Source organism: Etheostoma cragini, chromosome 7 (assembly GCF_013103735.1).
Source record: "Etheostoma cragini isolate CJK2018 chromosome 7, CSU_Ecrag_1.0, whole genome shotgun sequence".
NCBI lineage: Eukaryota > Metazoa > Chordata > Actinopteri > Perciformes > Percidae > Etheostoma > Etheostoma cragini.
Genome location: NC_048413.1, coordinates 22,931,504 through 22,953,461, shown reverse-complemented (window position 1 = coordinate 22,953,461; position 21,958 = coordinate 22,931,504). Strand labels below are relative to the sequence as shown.

Below are 21,958 nucleotides of genomic sequence, written 5' to 3'. Positions count from 1 at the left end.
ACATGGCTCAAATGGGATTTAAACTCAAATCACATGTATAATCACAATAATAATAATAATATTTCGGCTTGATTAAACTCAGCCCATTTTTGGTACCAGGTACTTTTCTTTATTTTGGTTTTGCACTGTTTTCCATTGTAGATGGGATTATCAGATGATTGCCATAGAAATGCGTGAACTGCTGTAACATCATCTTTAACTCAACACTGGCTCCATCCCTTCATTGGCTACCAAACAGAGGAACGTCTGGACTTTGTCAATTGTACGCCATGGATTATGATGTAGTTTTGCAGTCTGCCTTTCTATTTTTCTTTTTTTAATCTAGATTGAGTGAAAGAAAAAAAGTGCAAGTGACGATTCTTCATTCACAATCAGTTGCCGGCAGTGTTCTAATTCCACCTTTTAGTATCGGCTCAGCTCGGTTGGAACTTTGACTGCGTTTGTACCAAAAAAAGGAACCAGGTAATATTGACAACGTTTGATAATCAAAAACCAATGAAGAGTGAGTACCATGCCGAGGAAATGTGGTTTAGAGGAGAGAAAATCATTTGATTGCCCCACTTGACATGAGGGGAATGATAAGTGCAATCGGTCCTCATCATCTCTTTCTATCTGTTTTTTTAATGATGCCACTCACTTTGAGCGCAGTTATGTTGGCCTCCGCAGCATGATATAATCACACTGACCTCATGTGATTTAATGCAATCAGCCCTCACAGCTTGTGTAAAATTATTTAGTTCTGTTTCTAAGGAAATGGGGTATAATTCTGTGGAAATGATCCTACAGCGTCGCCCCAGAATAATTCTGCAGGGAAATGATGAGGCGATGTCATTAAGCAGACGGTTGTGTATGAAAAGCGTTTGGCTCCTTCAGGGATGTGGAGTGTGTTAATCATTGTGTAGAACAAAAAGGATTTGTAATAATGAAGGCTTCAATGCAGTTGCAGCAGAAGGAAAGAGGAAATCATAATGGATTCCCAGGTTGCTGTTTGACATATTTGTATGAAAATATACAATACTTTGTGTGTCCGTCTGCTATGTATACCTACGTTTACCATATGCAACTGTTAAAAATGATGCCAAGGTTTATTTGGTCAGGTATAATCTATCTCTGTTGATCCAGTTTGTTTGGTTGGTGCTCATATGGCTTCCATGGATACATTGGCTTTAGCATTCTTGTCAGATTTATAAGTATAACCATGTTTCCCTTAATATCTTAAAACATATCATGGTCATTTTATGATTTAAGACAGCCAATATGTTACATATTTCTCCTTAACAACCACAATCCACTGTAAAATGATGACATTTACCTAGTTTAATTTTAGTTGCTCTACTTCAAAGTTATAGACGCCCTGCCACACATGTATCATTACTTTGTGGTAATGTCTGAAGTTCTACCATGGACTCTGTGACGTTTTAAATGGAAAAAATGCCTTGATTACCTTGTTTCAAGCCATTCTAGTGTTGTATAGAAAGCCTGCAAGAAGACTTAATTCAATTTGTGCCAGTTCTCATTAATATTCAACAAGCTAAGCTGCTTACTCTGATTGGCTAACAGCTAGCCAATGAGAGCCTGGCTATCAGTGTCCTTTACCAAGCGCAACTGGGCAAGCTCATGATTAGCAATGAGCTCAGGCAAAATGACGCCAGACTGACCAGTTGTTGTGATTGGCCTGATTTCTCCACTTGTTTTTTTCAACAGAGGTAGCAGTTCATTTTTTCACATTCACGACATAACACCAACACATATGGACTATTTCAAAAAATGCAATTAAAAAGGGTGGTGTGTGGCTGCGCACCTTTAAGACATGACAAAGTTATTATTTTTAATCCAAATTAAGTTGTCAAAGTCATCAAAAAGAGCTCTCTCCGGTTTGCACATTCAAGGATTTGTATTAATCTGTAGCAGCCTCCCTGTCTATGATTTCCATATACATTTCTTTTTTTACCCCTCTTACCCTTTTATTCCATTTCACTCTGTTTCTCTCTCTTTTCTTTGATCAAGTGTTTTATCCCCTTGTGTTTTCTGGGATGTCAAGCTTGACTCTTTGGCAGTGGCCTTCTTTTTAAATGGTGTTTCTATTCCTCTACTGTCACAGATCAATGGCCAGAGACTGGACCGGGAACGGAGGCTTCTACACCACGCACCACTCATACATTTCCCAATGATGCTCATTGAAAAGGTGATTTTCTGCCTGTCTGGAAGAATAAGACAGCTCGGCACATAAAGCTCTCCTGAAATGAATACAGCAAAACTGAGCCCTTAAGACCAGGATGTTATATACGAGGTCTAATTTGGATTGTATCACTAAGGGGGGTTGTTTCAGGATTGGCAAATAAGCTGATTTTGTTGCAGGAAAAAACACTTTTTTTGTCCGGTTGTAATACTTTGAGCACAACATGCTGTGTCAAACTAATTTATTTATACTGCAGACAAATTAAATAGTATGTCAATACATAGACATATGGGATTTCTGAAAGTGTTAACCAATACAGAGATTGGACACAATAACATTACACACCTGTACTGTGTAGTATGAATCATTTTAACACATGAGGAACCTCTTCTCCCCTGCCTGCATCAGATACATCTGTGCACATCTGTTTTACCTGCTATTGTGACTTGACCCACAGACTTGTGGTTTGTATAACACTTAATTACTATTGGAAACAAATGCAAATGTGAGCTGTTGTTGTCCATACTTGTGTGCGTCCTTGTGTCACAGACTTTTGAGTTGTAACAGCTGGTATCCTCTGAAGCAAAATTGGACCGGAAAATCTGAAGAAAGCCCAAATTAATTACATTGTTATTTGTTCACAAATATGCTTGTGTGTATTCAGGTCTTGTTTTTTCTGTTTTTTAGTAATTTTGTTTAAAGTAGCTTTTGTGAAGCACTTTGTGACCTTGCTCTGTGAAAGTTGCTATACTAAATACACTTTATTTACTTACTTAGGCTACTTCCTTACCTACACATATTTTTGATAATTCACCAACATTTCTGATTTGAAATCTTGCTGAAGCTCCTCTGTGCATATGTTGCAACATTTTTATTAAAATGTATAGGATGAAAAGATGAACTCGTTATTAGGTGGATCACTTTATGTTTTTTTTTAGCTTTGCAAAAATAAATGACGGTAATAGTTTGTAAATTATGATCACACATTTACGGCAGTATCTTGCGACGACAGGAAACCTTGTTGCTGGTTTACTGGTTTACGGCAAGCATGTGTATGGTGGAAAGCTTGTTGTGTTATCCGTGAAGCAAACTGCTCTATTGTACACTCTGATTTTACTTCGTAAACTTAAGAAAAACATTCTAACGTTTAGGTTTTTAACCCGGAGACATGGATGTTGGAGAGCTCCTAAATTATCAGGTAAGGTTAGACATCTTAGTCCGCTTACCGATGTTGGGGAACTCTAACTTGTCTCATTCTTGGTTTGCTAGCTAGGGATAGCAATGCTAGCAGTTAACGTTACCGGTTGCTGTTAGCAGGCTTTAGTTAGTCCCATTATTTACATTGTTGTGTCTGTATACGTCAGTTAGCGTTAGTTAACCGCCGGTGAATTGCATAAAGTTACCTTTGTGCAAAGTAATTCTAGTTTTCGTTTATCGATAAATAACGTTAGCAATTAGCGTGCTAGCTGGACAGTTTGATAGCTAAGTTGTGTGGCAGGAAATAATGAATAAAGAGGCTTCAACACTAAGTTACACTGGTGCTAGCTATTATTGCATACATTAAGTTTATATACAGAATCATAAGACAAACACGTAACGTTATGCATTTGTACACTGTCTGGGGGGGGGGGGGGGGGGGGGGGGGGGGGGGGGGTCAGTTCGGTTACGTCCCTTCTTGTGTGCCAAAAACCATTCTCGTAATTGATGCAGTTTTTTTTATTAACATACTAGACCTAGCTACAAACTTAACACAAAATGATTTATTGAAAAGGTCCGGATGCAATTACCTTATTGAGTTTTGGTGGTCTTGTTTGATATGTTCGGTCATTTCAGGTTCATGGAAATACTTGTGGGATACAACGATGCATCTTATTACTTATCTCGACTTAACCTTTATGTATGAAATGTGTAGTTTAGTTATAAGTTCACAATGTCGTGGACAGTCCGCTTCAATTAACTGTACAGTAAATGGAGCAACTTTAGCTAGTCCCAGCCTGTTGTCAATAGGCATTCTATAATAGTGGTTGAAAATTTTAAATAATATACATTACATTTATGTATCTATTATTTAATAGTCCCACAAGGGAAAATTACAATTAACCCTCTTTTGTTATTACACACAGGCCTGAATTACACCTACAAGCTCAGTACCTATACATGCACTAATGGAGAGATGTCCAAGTGAGGGGGCTGCCCATTGAAAGGCGCCCCGAGCAGTTAGGGGTTTGGTACCTTGCTCAAGAGCACATTGGCAGTGCCCAGGAGTTGCACTGGCATCTCTCCAACTACCAGTCCACCACCATACTTTGGTCCATATGTAGACTTCAACCAGCAACCCTCCGGTTCCCAACCCAACTCCCTGCCGACTGAGCTTCTGTCCTTTAAAGTTCCACATCATTTTACATGAGCTTAGACATTTCAAGAACTCACAGCATAGCTCTATGTAAATGATATACTTTTCCAAACAGACCAAATTCCTGTGTACAATCATTTCATCTCCTTTCTTCTCAGCCTGATAGAGGAGCAAAGCGTCCCAAGGAGGAGGATAAAGGGGCAGCGGGCGGAGATGAGGACTCCAGAGGAGGGAAGCAGCAGAAAGGGCTAAGTGCCAGGGAGTTGGCCAGATACCGGGAAGCAGGATTAGGACTGGAAGTAGGGGGTGACATGAGAGAGTCGGAGGATCTTGTGTTGGACAAGAAGAAGATCCTGGAGAAACTGATGGACCAGGATGAAGAAGAACCTGAGGTGGGTACACATTTTTAAATGATACTATCTCAAGCCTTTATTTGCAAATGTCTTCCTCTTTTATTCATAGTTGTAAACCACTGTATTTCACGATTGAAGAGCAGCACAATTTGTTACAGGAATTACTTGTCACTGTCATCTTACAAAAAATGAACATGAGCACACACTATTGACATTATTTTCACTCTGATTATGTCTTAGTAATGTATATTATAGCTATAAGTAGCATTTATACAATTATAACTACTTTTATAATGCGTCTGCAGGTGTTGTTCTACAGGTGTTGTTGATAATATATTACATACTGGATATTATATGTCACTGTGTATTTTGTTGACACTGTCCAAAATGTTGAATTCATTAGTGAGGAAATATCACCAAATCTAATGCAGCACTGGGCTACTTTTGCACCTTTATGTAGGAATATGTTAGCAATATTTTATATATATATATATATATATTTTTCCTTCCCAATACCAATTTCGATACTTCAACTCTTGTATCGACCAATAAGGAGTACCAATCCAATACCAGTGTGTTTTGCTATCATAGTTATGTTGCCTGGCTTAAGTTAAACCCTTTGTGAAACATGAAAACATAAACATATAGAGAATGAATGCCAGAGAACTTTGTGTTATTATCTAATGTGCTGCTTTTCAGAAATGACTACCACAAATACTGATAAAAGCAAGTAGTTAAGTTTTACTCCAGTGTCTCTCTAACCTCAATTCAGCTAATTTGTGCTTACCTTAAATGTCGTCTCGGGAGATTTGCGTCCATTTTGACGGCGAAACACGCAGTTAGAGGTAGAGATGCACCGATTGATTGGCTGGTGACCGGAAATGGCTGATTTTCACTTGATCAGCCATGACTGGCCTGTCAGTCTGACATTTGCTGATTTTAGGCCGGTCAAATTCTGTAAAAAAATACCATTGTTAAGGCCACCACACACAATACAAAGTAATTAGATATAGGCTAGCCAATAATATAAAAAAACACTATAAATTACATTATGTTAATGCAGTGTAACTACTCTAGCATGTTGTAAATAATGCACATAAAATACAAATGTGAGCAAGGGTGTTCAGCAATCGCCATTCTATTAAATCAACAGCCACGTCCAACCTAAGTAGCAGCAGGCTAGCAGCTAACACGGATGTACACACACACAATCTCCACTGGTTAGTTATCCCTCTAAGTCTTTTTATTTTAATTTTTTTCTTTCTCTCACTTTTCTGTCGGATGGCGCACGTGCCCACTCGTGGTGTGAAGCGTGTGTCAGCACTATTCTCCAACACGCACTCTTGGCAATCACTGCTTATAGACAGCCTTTTGAACAAAATGCAATGCCTGTTTTCCCAAGTTTCGAGAATACATGGCATTTTATATTGCAATAAAATCATATCGTGACATACTGTGAGGCCTCTGGTGATTCCCACCCTTAACATAAATACCTTTTGTCTGTTTTATTGTGAGATAGGGAAAAGGTCATGGAAGATTCATGACACACGCCTGTACCAGGAAAGTTCCACTGTGATTGTTTCAGGGGAAAACGAACCCGTTGTCAGTACCAGTCTTGCTATATTATTAATACCATTAGAAAATTGAACATTTTTTATCATGTTCTCATTATCCTGAGACTGCAGCCTTTTCAAGTATTCACTGTGTCAAGCGTTACTCAGAGCAAAGTGCTGCACTTTTCCATAATTTCAGGCAATTGTAACTTCCTAACCTGCCATTATGTGTCCCAACACTTTACAGGCTTTTAAGCCATCAACAGGTCAAATACATTCCCTTTCCATTAAAAACCTCTCACATTCACCCTGACTGTAGGAAACTTCTGGCTATTCCACTGCACCCCCATGTAATTAGGGTGACCCATATGTCTCTTTATTTCAGCATTCGCCTCAATTAAATCCTTTTCTTTCTTTCTCTCTGTCTTCCCATACATGTTTTCCTCTCTTCTCTCTCCTTCCACTAATCAAACAGGCGGAGCCGGTGGATGAGAGTTCAGTGAAGAAAATGATCCTGACCTTTGAGAAAAGGTCGTACAAAAATCAGGAACTAAGGATTAAGTTTCCGGACAACCCAGAGAAGTAAGCCCATTACTGACAGTTCACAATGTTTTGCTGAGGATTGACATATTGAATGAATTAAGACAGCTTTTCATGAGGATTTAACTATGTTTATTACATTTTTTCTCAGATGCTTTAACACGTCTGGTAAATTTATACTGTGTGTCTCAAAGGGCTGCAACGCTTGGTTGACAAAATTTGTGGATGCAAAATGTAATTTTCGACTTGTTGTTCCAGATTTGTTCTTAAGGGGCAGGCTTTGGACTGCAACCAAACGACCATTTTTGCGAGTAATTTTTAAAACTACTTGGACTTGAGCGACCTGCAAACTTTTTTTATTTTATGTTGAAAAGGAGGAGTTAGCGAGTCTGCCACAGTTGGCTAATGTGTGTGCGAGGGAGAGGGTCACTGATTAGTTACTGCCTGGGTAGGTAACATCATACTGTTAGATAGTTAGAGACCCCCTTTCCTTGGATGTCTAATTACATAGTTATGGCTATTTCATTGTAAACAAAACATCTAATTTGCTATGGAAGCTGAAGTTATGTTAAGGCATAGACAGGACAACTAGGTGATATTCACAGGTGCACAGACTTGAGCAGGTGAGGTAAGACATGCACTGGATCCCGGTACAGGAGCCCTGCCCAAAGGAAGCAGAGATTGAGGGCGTGGCAAAAATAATTGTTGACTAATTGACTAATCGGAACAAAAAAAATCTACAGATTAGTCAACTACCAAAATAATCATTAGTATCAGCCCTAATGTCTTATTATATAATAACCAAAGCTCTATTGCACTTAATGGTTTAAGATGAATGGTTACATACAACTCTGAGATACTAACCAAAATGTCTTGCTCCTTAAACCAGGTTCATGGAGTCGGAGCTGGATCTGAATGACATCATCCAGGAAATGCACGTGATCGCCACAATGCCAGACCTCTACCACCTGCTGGTGGAGCTTAATTCCGTCCACTCACTGCTGGGCCTTCTCAGTCATGAAAACACAGATATCCTTTCAGTTGTGGATGGATTCAGACAGTCCGTCAATTTTAAACAATTAAAATAGCGTTTGGTATTACACACCGGCCTTCAAAAAATAGGTCTGGTGATATTCTGTTGTTTTCTTGTAGACAAATTCCATGAGAGACCAACAATGACCACAAAGTAGTGCCTGTGCAGACAAAGCCTGAAATAGCGTACAGAGTTTTCCCAAGCTTTGTGGAAGACTTAAGTGCACATATTTGGCTGGTGGATTTAGGTGTCCTTCCTCAAAACATAATTCTCATTCTCAAAAAATAATTGTTGTGTCTCTTTGGGTAATTTAGTCTTTTTGTGGGCTTTTGCGTCTTTTTGTTGGTGTGTTGTGTCTCTTTTTGGTCATTTTTGTTTCCTGTGGAGTTAGTTTGAGTCCCTGGTCATTTGGTGTCGGTTTGTGTCCCTTTTGTGGTAGTTTTGCTTCTTTTTTTCACATCATGTTAGACAGTTGTTATCACCAGATCTGTGTCTTAACATTGTAAAAGCTAGAGCAGATAATACAAAAATCACTCAAAAATCTTAAAGGCTAAACTTGCTAAGAAAGTCCATTAGGAACAAAATACAATTATTACTGCTTGGGTGCTGCACCCAAACTTTATGTTGGCAGGGAAAACACTGGCCTGTTAATCTTTGCCGGCGATTTTTGGATATCCGGTGGAATATTCCAACACAAGCTTATTGTCCTTAGCCTGAACTACATGTTGCCATAGCAGTGGTGGACCTACTGCAGGAGCTGACAGATATCGACACGCTCCAAGAGAGCGAGGAGGGAGCTGAGGTACTCATAGATGCTCTGGTGAGTTCAGGATTTACATCATTCTTTGATGGTATTGATGAAGCAGCTATTTGTGTAGTCAATACTAAAGTTCCTGGGCTCAGGCATCCAAACCAGAAAGAAGGTATAGATTAATGCTATTAATCATTTAAGGCCAGCGTCTGTCTGTTTTTTGATATATTGATTGATGTAGTATAATCATTGTTTTCTCTCTGCCGAAGACATCACTAACAGATCATTAAATGGAGAATTATGATAATTTAAAATAAAATTGTTAGACATTGGGAACTTACTGTAACTTAACTAACTTTGTGCTTTCTGTCATGGTTACATTCTTGTTAATGTATCTTTGACACTCTTTTTAGCTATATACCAGTGTGAGTTGTTGTGGCAATAAAATAGATTTGAGATTTTACAAAGTCACAAGGAAATGGTCAAAGGGAGAAAAAAGTTTTTTTAAATTTGGAATGTCAACCATATACTTATAGCATCTCCTCTTTATGCTCTTTAGTTATCTATCTTTAGCCCCCCCCCCGCCAACTGTGTCTGTTGGCATCAGCTCTTTGTTTGACATATTCTTTGTCTGTCCTCTCTGTACTTCTAGCCATATTCTGTATTTTGTTTTGTCGATGAGCCTGTCGTGCTGTCTATGAACCAGGGACTATATTTGATACCCCACTATGTGAGCTGACATTTAGAGTGACACAGACAAAGGTCAAACTGCAATAATGTGCAGATATTCCTTTAATAGAGGACAGAACTGTGTGCAGCGGCTCCTTCATTGCCATCATTATGACACTTCATCAAAGAATCTGTTGGCTTGAACGTAGAACGTTTTTGAGCCAGGCCACATCCCAGTGGCATTCATCAGGGCAGTTGTTTCTCGCTACAATGACTGATCTGTTTTACATGATGTTTCAAGGATCTTTAAGCAGTGTAATTATATATATTTTACTCTTTAATTCCATAGTAGAGACAATACATTGAGGCACAGAGTGATTATATGAATAAGAAAAATAACGATTTGTATGTCAGGTGACACATTATTTAACCGTTAACCGCAACCAATAACCTGTATAATAATGGCTGGCTTCTTTTAAGACTGAGCAGAGCGTTGTCAGAGCTGAGAAAATCTCTGCCTTTTAGTTTAGCAGTTGTGACCTGGACTAAATGACACAGAAAAGAAGAGGCATAGTGTATTGCTGTGTAGGCAGTTGTTTGCTCCAAACCACAGCACTCCACTAATTGTCACCAGTTCCAAAAACACATCTATACACCGCTTTATTGTTGGACTGTTCAACCTAAATGTGCTTTAGGATGCAAGCAAAACTCTGAATGTAGCTAGCGCAGTAGACCATCTGACATTGTAGTGGCAATGACATTGCACCTAATTAGATTTGCCTTTCCATTATAGTATAATATGTCGTTAGTTGAAATAAGTTAATGTCAATTTTGACTTAAAAGATGGAATAAGGGCTCAAAAAACAAATCTTTCTAAGCACATCATAAGGTTTTTTTCTTTTTGTTAACTAGTTGGCTGGTAAGTATCTGACAGGAGCAATTGTAGGGACAATTGCATAAGTGTCAAATCCCCTGGCGTGTGCGTGCGTGTGTGTGTGTGAATTCGGCTGTGATGTGATAGTGGGTGAGATAGTAGCTCAGGTGGCACCATAGTGCTCACAGGATAAAGGTATTATATAAATGGATACCATTTACCATGCAATGGAGCGCCACCACACTCTTCTTTACAGCTGCTTCCAAGGGAAACGGTTTCAGGGCAGCAGGGCTTGGTTGAATCCATTTCTCTCTCCTCTTTGCTGTAAGCGCCAGCTCCTCTGTCCTTGTTGCCAGAAGGCCAGGTGTTATCCTTGATAAGATGAATTAAAATGATCCACAATGGTCTCTTGTGGCTCATAAATCTGTGTTGACTGTTGTCCTCTTCCATCCGTAATAGTACTTTTATTCAGCCAGTCGGCACCCCGCAAGCTCTGTTAGGCTATGATTCTCCAATCTTGACTTGACTGATAACACTTAGACACGTTTAGAAGCAGGAACCAAGTTTCTTCTGCCAAGATTCAAGCTTGAAAGTGAACATTCACTTTGCCATCCCTGCCTCTGCATTGTGTTATCTTTGTGAAACAAACTTCTCATTTTTCTTCTCAATCATCACATAATGTTGCAAAATATAAAGATAAGTATTCAGTTGACATACTTCCAAGGCATTGGAAAACATTGAAACTTGAGACAATTGAAAAGTGTTCTGTTCTCCTTTTATAAAGATAATAAAATGATTGTATTTATCCATATGCCCAACTCCAATATACTTCATAGTACACAGTAGCCATGATGAGATGAGATGAGATGGGGAAACATGTTTGTGGGTTGACTGATGTCAGGTTTCGTTTTAATGCAAGATGAGCTTTAAAAGTGCAGTAATGTGTTAGATAGAGCCGGGAAAAAAAAAAAAAAAAAGTTTGGAAGCTGTGGCTGCAAATCCGTGCGGTCAAAGAAGCTCTCAATGATAGTAAAGCAGGCCATCCTTAGGCTGTGGTAAAAGATACATCAGAGAGATAGCAGAAACATTAGGACTGGCCAAATCAACAGTTGGGTACATTCTGAGAATAAAAATGATCGGAACTCCACGGAAGACAACATTGGTTTATGATTGCAGGTCCTCTTCCATGGTAAAGAAGAACCCCTTCACAACATCTAGTGAAGTGAAGAAGACTCTCCAGGGAGTAGGCGTATCATTATCCAAGTCTACCATAAAGAGAAGACTTCACGAGAGCAAATATAGAGGGTTCACCACAAGGTGCAAACCATTCATAAGCCTCAAGAATAGAAAAGCCAGATTGGAGTTTGCCAGAAGACATCTAAAAAAGCCAGCCCAGTTCTGGAATAGCATTCTTTGGACCAATGAAACTAAGATCATCCTGTAGCAGAAGGATGGGATGAGAAAAGTATGGAGAAGGCTTGGGACGCCTCTTGATCCAAAGCCCAGCAACTCATCTATAAAACATGGTGGAGACAGCGTAATGGCGTGGACCCGCATGGCTTCCGGTGGCACTGGGTCACTAGTGTTTATTGATGAAATGACAGAAGATGGAAGCAGCTGCATGAATTCTGAAGTCTATAGAAACCTTCTGTCTGTTCATATTCAGCCAAATTCAACAAAGTTGATTGGACTGCACTTCACAGTACAGATGGACAATGACCCCAAAAATACTGCAAAAGCAACCCAGGAGTTTTTCAATACAGAGAAGTGGGATATTCTACAATGGGCGAGTCACTCACCTGTTTTCAATACAATTGAGCGTTCGTTCCACTTGTTTAAGACAAAACTCAAGGCAGAAAGAACTGCAAAGCATCACAAAGGAGAAAACCAAATGCTTGGTGATGCCTATGGGTTCCAGACTTATGGCAGTCATCACCTGCATTGTATTAAGAATTAAAATTTAATTTATGATTATATTAATTTGTCCAATTACTTTAGGTCCCCTGAAATGAGTGGACTATGTGTAATTCCTAAACCCTTCCTCCAATTGTGATATATAACCCTCTTCACTGCAATTTCATCTCAATGATTTTTTTCAAACCCATTGTGCTAGGGCACAGAGACAAATTTGTGAAAATTGTGTCACTGTCCAAATATTTCTGGACCTACCTGTAGAAGATATCAACAGCACATTCATTTTAAAATCCTTAACTGGCCTGTCACAGCTCGACTCAAAGCAGCTGATGGTGTCGCTGCGACTTAGCTGTCAAGTCACAGAGGCCGGTATTAGAGACTTTACCTGTTTCAACGGCCAATAGAGAAGTCAGCTGGTAAAGTCAGCTATAAACTATATAAATGTATGTATGCTGTATGAACTGGCAGAGTTTTAGAGGGAGCCTCAACAACTGCTTAAAAGCACGATGACGTTATATTTTGAAGAGAGAGAGTGACTGTAGAGAGGGAGCGCCCAGTGGCATTAGAACAAAGCCGCGAATCAGAGAAATAAAATGTGTTATCATCTTTAGAAATGAAACTGTAGCAAGCATCTCACTATCACTAATGTTATCCACATTTATGTTTACACAAAATAAATGATATATCCAACTACAAACAAGTCTAAAAGTCAGACTTTTTGATGGAAGTGCTTTGTGCAAAGAGTGGTTGCAATGGAGACGGTACACTGTCTCGGTCTTGACAGTTAAGTTGAATTCCGTTACTCTGATTGGTTGTAGGTCTATCCAATTGGGTACAGAATCTCTTTTGTTTGAAACACGCCCCATAATCACACCCCAATGGAGCAGTATCAGACTCATATTCTGACTTAAATCTTGAGTATGACCACGTCGGACTAGTAAAAATGTGTCAGAAGACTGAACTTGATCTTTCTGTGTCTGTAGTTGGAGGGTCAGGTGGTGGCCTTGCTGGTGCAGAATATGGAGCGGCTGGATGAACAGGTGAAGGAGGAGGCTGATGGCATCTATAACACACTGGGTAAGGAGATGTACACAATAGCCTTGACATATGTTGCCAAAAGCAAACTGCCATCGACATAAACAGAAATTGTATTTCAGTTAATGTTGATTTGAGTTTATAATTTCATCATCCCACAATTTGATTGCCATATACTGGACTCATTATAGACATAATAAAAGCAGCACTCCATAATTTCATATCATATCTGTTTAAGTGACATAGTTATTTATTTTAACCTGTAACCAGATTTGACCAGGTTGGCTGGACTGAACTACAGCAAATGTATTGTGGACTATTTCGCAGTACATTTTCAGCTATTGGCTTTTCATAAAAATGAGCTTAATTTTTCACCCTATACTACCAAACTGAGTCTTTGACCAGAAACGTAAGGGTGTAGGACCGACACAGAGCTACAGTCATTCCACTGTCACCTGCCCAATGTGCGCTAAAATACATCTGAATCACACAGATGAAAACTTGGCATACTGCTTTCAAAAATGCATTATGTTTTGAGGAGAATCCAAGACCAGTTATACTAACAAACAATGCAGGTGCTAGAAATGAAATATGGAGACTGACATATTGTACATACTTTGCAAGGTTTAAAAGTATATTAAGTTAGTCGGTGTAGAAAAGAAAGCATCACAGCAGTTTTGTGTCTGTTCTGTGTTAGCCATCAAAGAACACAAGTACAAATCCACAATAGTATCAGAGTTTGGTATTGACAACTGTATTCACAGTTCTTCTAAGTCTTATCGCGCCCATCTATTTTTACATTCTTTTTGTTTTCAATTTCTGTCTTGTGTTCTCGTTGCTGTTGTCGGCTATGGTAAACAGAAGTCAAAAGTCTTGGTTCATGATCGGTTCACATGGCCTGCTATACATTTCTCAAAGTTAGGAACACGTTCAAATTTTTGAGAAGGTCATATAACCTGACACCACCACATCCACCACAGAGATTTGATTTACCATGCTTAGTGCAGTAGCTTATTGTAGCTATGGTAAAAACATCACACATGTTAACATCACTGGCCTTTTTTCAACATCACTAAATTAGATTTAAAGCGCCCATTTTATGCTAATTTTCAGATTCATAATTATGTTTTGAGGTTGTCCCAGGATACGTTTAGAAAAAAACATATTTTTGTTGTACTGCACATTGCTGCAGTTCCTCATTTCACCCTGTGTGTTGAGTTCTCTGTTTCAGCTACAGAGTGAGGCATCACACTTCTATTCCATCTATGCTGCAAGTCGCAAATGTGCAGTAGCTAGGGATTAGGTAGAAGCTAATACTGCTAGAGGTTAGCCACCTTGTTCTCAATGGCAAAACACTGCTCTAACACACACCAGTTCACCCTAATCTACAAAAGAAATTGTATAGAACTACTTACTCGTCTGCAGGTATTCCACGCAAAATTAGAGGTGCGACTTCGTTTAGAAGAATTCTTCCGGCTAATTTTGCCTTGTACTGACCAAGTAACAAAATGTGTGTTGGCAGGATACATTCAGCTAGGGCTACACGATTATGGCCAAAATGATAATCACGATTATTTTTTATCAATATTAAGATCACGATTTATTATCACGATTATTTGTTGATTTTAACCAAAACATTTTTTATTGTCACATAGGCTATTAATAACTACTTTCACATCCATGCTGTGCATAAATATTATGCTAGAGATTTAGTCTTGGCTAGTCCAAGAGTAAAAATCATAATATTCAAATCTCTGGATTTTGCGGCTGAATGGCAATGAACAATATATTCCTCTGTTTTTTACAAAGTAAGCTAAATGTTCAGTTTAAGGTCAAAGCCACTTTTCACAATAGACTGGGATTAAAATTAAATGCAAAAGCACGGTTTCCTTTCCAGATTGAAATTACAGTATACAGCTGTTTACATTAGAAGAGTATCTGAAATAAATAGCCTAGGATATATCTAAAAATATATTTCTCTGAGAAAGCTCCTTCACTTTTTTAACAATAAGAACAGACTGATTAAACAAGGTAGGGGGAGTGTGATGGACTGAAGCGTGTGCTACTCACAGAGTGATGTCTGACTCATTATGAATGGGTCTGCACAGGTTGAATGGCAGGTCAGCGGAGTTACAAACGTGGTGTGTATGAAATGTCTGTATCGTCACTGCGCTGCATTTTTAGGAACTATGATATTCTAGCCATGGGTCACATCTCTCGCCCAGTTCCAGCAGGCTCCATCTCACACGCTATTACTCAACGACCTGAAGTTAGTTTCATTCAATAACTTTTTCCATGTTTTTCATTGTGGCGGCCGCAATAGCAGAGTTACCAGCGGAAACACTGGTATAAATACAGGTTTGTCTCTCATGCTTAACAATATATAGCAGTGTTAATAACAATTAAAACTGTAGCCAAATGTCAGAAGTGTGGAGCGCCGCTGTCTTTGCTGTGTTTCTCCATGTTGCCGGGTGTGTGTGAATGGGGGCGGGTCTGTGTGGAGAGTAAGAGGAGATATCCAAACACAGGTACGGCATTACAGAAGAAATGGGTCCTGTAACGCAACATTAGACCAAGTCGATATAATCAACATTGCTTCATTTGTTGAGAGGCTGCGGATGCGAGGACATTAGGTGCACCGGAGGGACCTAGGAAAAATGTTTGTTGCACCCTAGAGCCCTGTGAGTTAACAGACACAAACTAGCACTGGTCACTGCTGTTGTCTGAAAAACAACACAGACAGGGCAAAAGGGTAAACTGGTAAACATTATGACCAACGTCTGACCGACTGCAATGTTGTGGAATTTTCCTCAAGTTACTCTGTCCTCCGTGACTGTCTAATCTAGAATCTAGCGGGTGCGCGTTGCAGGGAAAAACTCTGACTGGTGCATGATCAGACAGTAGTTTACAGAGCAGTAGATTGGCTTTTTTTTGGCAAAATACAAAAAACGGTGCATTCCAAGAATGCAATGACGCATTTAAATTATTGCTCGATCATGCAGATTTGGTCGTTATTTAAATTTGATTAATTTTGTAGCCCTACATTAAGTAACCTGTATCTCACTTAAAACAGCGTGGATGTTGTTGTTTTTTTTTCAAGTTTGTATGCTTGTGGAAGCACCAGAGACACAAAATTGGATATTTGAACCCATTTTTCAGTGTCTCGTTTTAATGTTTGGACAAAGAGAAAGCCGTTTTGTTGTAATCTGAGGTATAAACTCTTAGTTATGGAGATTCAAAATCTGTGTTGGTGTCATTAAATGTAGACATCAGGGTGAGGATATTGCATGGGCCAACAGATACTTTGAGAAGTCATGGTCTCTGTATTTAGCCTCACACGAATCAGACTTTTCTGCCTCTCAGCTCTTTTTGTGTTGAATGAGTCCACTGAGATGATTTTTTTTCTTGCCAAATTGAGGCCTAGTGTCAGGAGGGCTGTTTAGGTGTGTGTATTTGGCTTTGTGTGCGAGTGTGGGTTATATCAAGGGAGCAGTGTCTGTGCGTCTTCTATTCAAGTTTGTGTGTGTGTGTTTTATGTTATCAAGGGAGCTCTCCAAGCTTGAATAAGCCTTTTGTCTGCCTTGGCTGCTCTGCTCTGAGCCTGCTGTCCACCAGGATGCTGTCTGTCTGCTCTGTTTGAATTACTGATAAAGGCCCTCTCTCTCTCTCTCCCTCAGCACCCTCCCTCTCCATCCATTTCTCCATTTCTCTATCATCAGCTGCCCCTCTCTCCAGTTGTTGTTTTTTTTTGTAATTTTGTTTGTCTTGTGTCCTTTATATCCCAGAAGTCACGGTTCGGTTTATACCTCAGTTTGGTATGAGCAAAACAAAAATGCAGAAGGAATTTTTATTTTTTTTGCATATCTCAGGCTGGACCAGCTAGTGTTATCCAGTCTCTCGGCTGAGATAGCTGCAACACCCTGAAGTGTGTAAAGTTAGATGTTATTAGTAAACAATAAGTACCCCATATCATCTCCAGACTCCATCTGTATCTTTAATTATCTGTACAAATTAAGACAATCAGCTATAAAACTGAAGCATCTCTGTTCTCTGCAACGACAAACTAAATTACCTCATTAATGCAACGTTATTTTGTCTCCCGGCTATTTTTCATCGATGAAAGCTGCTCCCTGACTGGCTAAAGCTAATATAGTTAGCCTGAAGAAACAATGCATCTGTCCCAACTATCGTTATGGTTTGGAGCTGTGATGCTGGAAATGTAACACTAATCCACAACAGCGGTCTGTGTCCTGTACAACGTAATTAACACTGATTTAAGTGTTCTTGGATACAAAGTTTGTTGTTTATTCTCTGGTGGTGGTGTTGGATATCCGTTAGCATGTTAGATGTGTTTCCACTCACTTCTTATCCACCACTCTCTGGCAGTCGCCATACATAGGCGAAGCTTGGATACTAGCTTCAGAGCTAATGCGGGGCTGCAGGTTAGGTGTCCCTATAGAACCTGCGTATGTAACAGTAGTTCCGCCTTACATTAGTTCTGCATTACTTTAATTAATTTGCAAGCAAATTTTTTGATACCATACATTCTCCGTGTAAGGTCATGCTCCGAACCGTGACACCCGTACCACTTAGGTTCAATACAAATACATGTACCGTTCCACCCCTACTCCCAACTCTTTCTACCATGTTTGTTGTGCTCTTTTTATATTCCCTAATTCCCTCTGCTGTCCATCCCTCATCTTTGACTTGTACTCCCACCCCTTTGCCCCTCTTCTGCTTTTCCTCTCCATTCATTTGTCTCCGTTCCTTTTCCTCCCCTCCATTCCCTTTAGTTTTCGTCTATTCCCTCCATTCATCACCACCCCACAATCTCTTTCTCTCTCTGACCCCTTCTGCTACAGTCTGCTCTGATAGAGATATCATTTGGCAGAGGCGGGCTTAAATATGAGAGATGATTCTATAAAAAGCAAACTTGTATTTCACTGTCCTTCAAAGTGTGGCGTTAACATTGATTATAGACTACACAAAAATGCTAGTATGTACTGAGGCAGACACACCAACATAGAGAAAGCATGCGCCTTAGACTTTAATTTTCTTCTGATCTGCTTTTGGGTAATTAACAAATGTCAATTCAACCTGTCATTTGACTTTCCCCTTTGGATCAATCAGTGTGTCACTAATGCTGAAAATGCCCTAACATCCGACCACCTGTGTTTTAGTTGAGATGTCATGTGTGACAGCCGGAGACTAACGTACAGTATTTGTCCGTCACCTAATTAGTAGTGTGTTTGAGCGAATACATTTTCTGTCCAATACCTCAGCTGAATGCATTTGCTGCTACTAATTCATTATCAGTGCTCCTGTTTTCCGTGACAGTGAGAAAAGAACTGCATTTAATAGGGATTAGTCATGTCTTCCTGATAACCTGTCCACTTAGGAGATCAGTATCGGTTCCAATATCGATCCACCGTTTTAGATTTGGGCATCCCAACTTATTTGATCTCTGTCAGGAAATTCAAGGTGTCAGCAGTAGCGCTGTCCCTGGAGCCGGTAAGTTTCTAGTGACTTGCGTGAGGATACTTAAGCAGGGCAGACACCAAATGTGAAGGCTGAAATTTTTATTTGTTTTTGATTTACATCTTCCACAGCTATCGTAGAAAACATGGCAGAGTTCCGACCAGGCCTGTGCACAGAGGCAGCTCAGCAGGGACTCATGCAGTGGCTGCTCAAGAGAATCAAGGTGAGAATGTGGCATTGTATTGGATGATATTATTTTTAGAGCTGCAATGATAAATCAGTCAATCAATATTCCAAGTGACAGAAAATTAACCTGATAAATAGGGAAATTATTTAAATACAGTATTTAATTATTTTTTCTTCCTTGCAGTCAGGCAAAACGAGATTTCATGGACTGTAAGAAATTGTAATTGGATTTTTTCTGATGTCAAATATCCCCAAGATCAAAAGATTAAGAAAATATTTGTTAGTTATAATTTATAAAGTTCCAACGATTCTAGTATTTCCTCCAAAAAGCAAGCATTGTGCGACAGTGGCGAGGAAAAACTCTGAGGAAGAAACCTCGGCTAGACCCGGGTTCTTGAAACCCTGTTTTATGCATGCAATGGAATGTATAATCTGATAACCTGTAATTTGAGCCATTTGAGCCAGCGGTTTAAAGGTAAAAAAAAAAGAAATAATTAAATATATGTATATCTATATGTGTATCTAGACACACACACATATTTTGTTGTAGAATAACAAAGGGATTTTCTAATACTTTGGAGAAAAGAGATTCTCAAGATGAGGGGTAATTGGACTTTGGTCTTTTTCTCTCTCAGACAAAGATGCCGTTTGATGCTAACAAGCTGTACTGCAGTGAAATCCTGGCCATCTTGCTACAAAACAATGACAGTAAGTGTGATTCACTAAATGGTCTGTGGCTTTTAAATAAAGTTAGACATTCACTTTTCTGTTGGCCTCTCTTTCCCTTTAGTTCATAATTTCCTCTACTCTTTCCTTTGTCGTTCCATCATTTTTTTTTTCTACCCATTTTGGATTGTTCTCTTTTAGCTGTTTTTCTACCCATTTTACCTCTTATCTTTTTGTAGCCTTTCCTTCTCTTAGGATTACCACTCCCATCACTGTCTCTCATTTACATGCTCTTCCTGTCACTTCCTTTGTTCTTTCCCTTCCCTTCCCTACCTGTCATCTTCCTTCATCACTCTTTTATTTCCTGTTTTTATTTTCATGTTTCCATTTAACTCTTTTCCATCCATCTATTTATCCACTCCCTTTTTTAGTCTTCCTGTGCAACTTCTTTACTTTCTCTCTCCTTGTTTATTTGCTATCTTCTCTACCCTTTCCCTCCCTCACTTAAACATTGTAAAGCCTTAGCTAGCCACAGGGCTATCAGGTCCACATTAATGGTAAAAGCCATATTGATGATAAGTGGAAGTCGGGCCACATTTTACACTCAGTCTGCTTATCATCAAAATTCAACAAAAAGAATAATGTTCCCTATTATAATACTGTGTGTCTTGAAGTGAGAATAAGGCAAATCACATGACTACTATTAAGAAAATGACAATGTGGGAGAATCCTTGATGTGCTAATTTTAATGTAATTATCACTTCCTGCTGTAAAATTTGACTTAAAGCTTCCACTCTGAAAGGTTTTATAATGTCAAAATACTTGCTGCTGGGAATGAGAAGAGCATCTCCTCCTTACTTATTAACTATGCCTGCAGCTACTGTTGGTTATGAACACTTTACTGCCTTCAGCAACAAATACAAAGCGCACAGTTTTGTTGGTGAACATTGGCAGGGTGGACAATTCACTTTTTTGCCCACCAACCACAGTAGCTGGCAGATGCCCAATTTGACCAGTCACTTATATTTTTTACCAGCCACTTTATCCGGAATTTAAATTTATAAAAGTGCAGTGCAAAGTGAATTGCTTCAATACATTCTTTTTTTATTAATAATACATATTTTAGCTCCAAGGTTTTAGGGCAGTACCAACAATGGATACATTGTGCTTAGAGGTAAAGAGATGGGGAAGATTTCTCAAGCCTAAAACAGCTTTATTATGGCATACTTAATAAAAGATACACAGGTGTGGATGAAAAACACATTCATTCATTCATTCATTCATCCTGTTATCTGAAATGTCAACCTCATGGTGACGCTAGAGGGAATGTCAATACCACTAAAGTCAGTAGGATTTATCTGCTGGCTATAATAAATGTTTGTACACACTCTGCACCTGTGGTCCCAGCTTCCCCAGCTGTATGGCAGTACACTTGATATGACCAAATTGTTTGCATTTTGTGACAACGCAAAGGTGCAACAGTAAGTCCGGTGCATGAACTGGTCGTCCCGAGGGTAGGCTAACTATTCCCTTGTTTTCCAATTTTTCGAAAGGCACCTTCTCTTTTTCTTTACTTTGCCCTCAACAGCCACCGCTGACTCCACGGCCGTAGCAATGCAGATTAAGACTAGGCTATTTCCTAGGCAGATATTGATTTGGCACTATATTGGGAACCACAGCCAAAGCACTGCTACATGGGCGCAGATATATCACACAGCAACTCTGTTTGAGTACAGGTGTAATATGGGTCGATTTATCCCGTAAAATAACCATGCGTCATGTTTACAGTAATCACTTACTCTATGGACAGCTGTGTATTGTGTGTCCATTTGGCGTTTATCCCTGTTGACTTTATCATCATATGCAGGATGCGTCAAGTCCTTGGGCTGTTGAGTGATCGCAACCTCTTCCTCCTCTTGTTCTATTTCTGTAAACTCTGGTTTGTAGAGATATGCTTCTGGATCTCGACTGACTGAGAAGTCATCCTCTTGGTCCCTCACAAAATCCACCATGTTCATTGCCATTCATTGTCTACATTGTCTAGGAAAAATAGCCAGCTATTCATGCCGGGGTTGTTGACGGAAGTTGTGGGGTTTAAAATGCTGCGTGATGTCTGCACCCATGTAGCAGTGCTTTGGCTGTGCTTCCACCCAATATAGTCCCAAGTCAATGTCTGCCTAGGAAATCGTCTAGTCTTAATCTGCATTACTACTTGTACTTGTTGTGAATACGCAGGCCACAAGAAATAATTAGGTTGTTGTTGTTTTTTTTGTTGGCTCTCTTTTACTTACAACAGGCTAACCGGCAACATAGGATTCCATTTACTACGCTGAGCTAACTATATACATATATATATATATATATATATATATAT

The 21,958-nt window shown here is 39.3% G+C and overlaps 1 protein-coding gene across 4 annotated transcripts in view; it reads left to right on the top strand.

Annotated features, from left to right (window-relative positions):
* ctnnbl1 (catenin, beta like 1) overlaps positions 1–21,958 on the top strand; it is an 87,043-nt gene that overhangs the window by 8,748 nt on the left and 56,337 nt on the right. For 3 of the 4 annotated variants that reach the window (XM_034877113.1, XM_034877111.1, XM_034877114.1), the window contains exons 1-8: positions 3,179–3,377; positions 4,691–4,924; positions 6,914–7,020; positions 7,868–8,007; positions 8,734–8,831; positions 13,203–13,296; positions 18,864–18,955; positions 19,554–19,626. In XM_034877113.1, the coding sequence (XP_034733004.1) occupies positions 3,348–3,377; positions 4,691–4,924; positions 6,914–7,020; positions 7,868–8,007; positions 8,734–8,831; positions 13,203–13,296; positions 18,864–18,955; positions 19,554–19,626 (868 nt within the window). In that variant the 5' untranslated portion in view covers positions 3,179–3,347. Of the gene's footprint in view, positions 1–3,178; positions 3,378–4,690; positions 4,925–6,913; positions 7,021–7,867; positions 8,008–8,733; positions 8,832–13,202; positions 13,297–18,863; positions 18,956–19,553; positions 19,627–21,958 lie in introns of those variants that run through there. The other variant, XM_034877112.1, reaches the window with a different exon arrangement.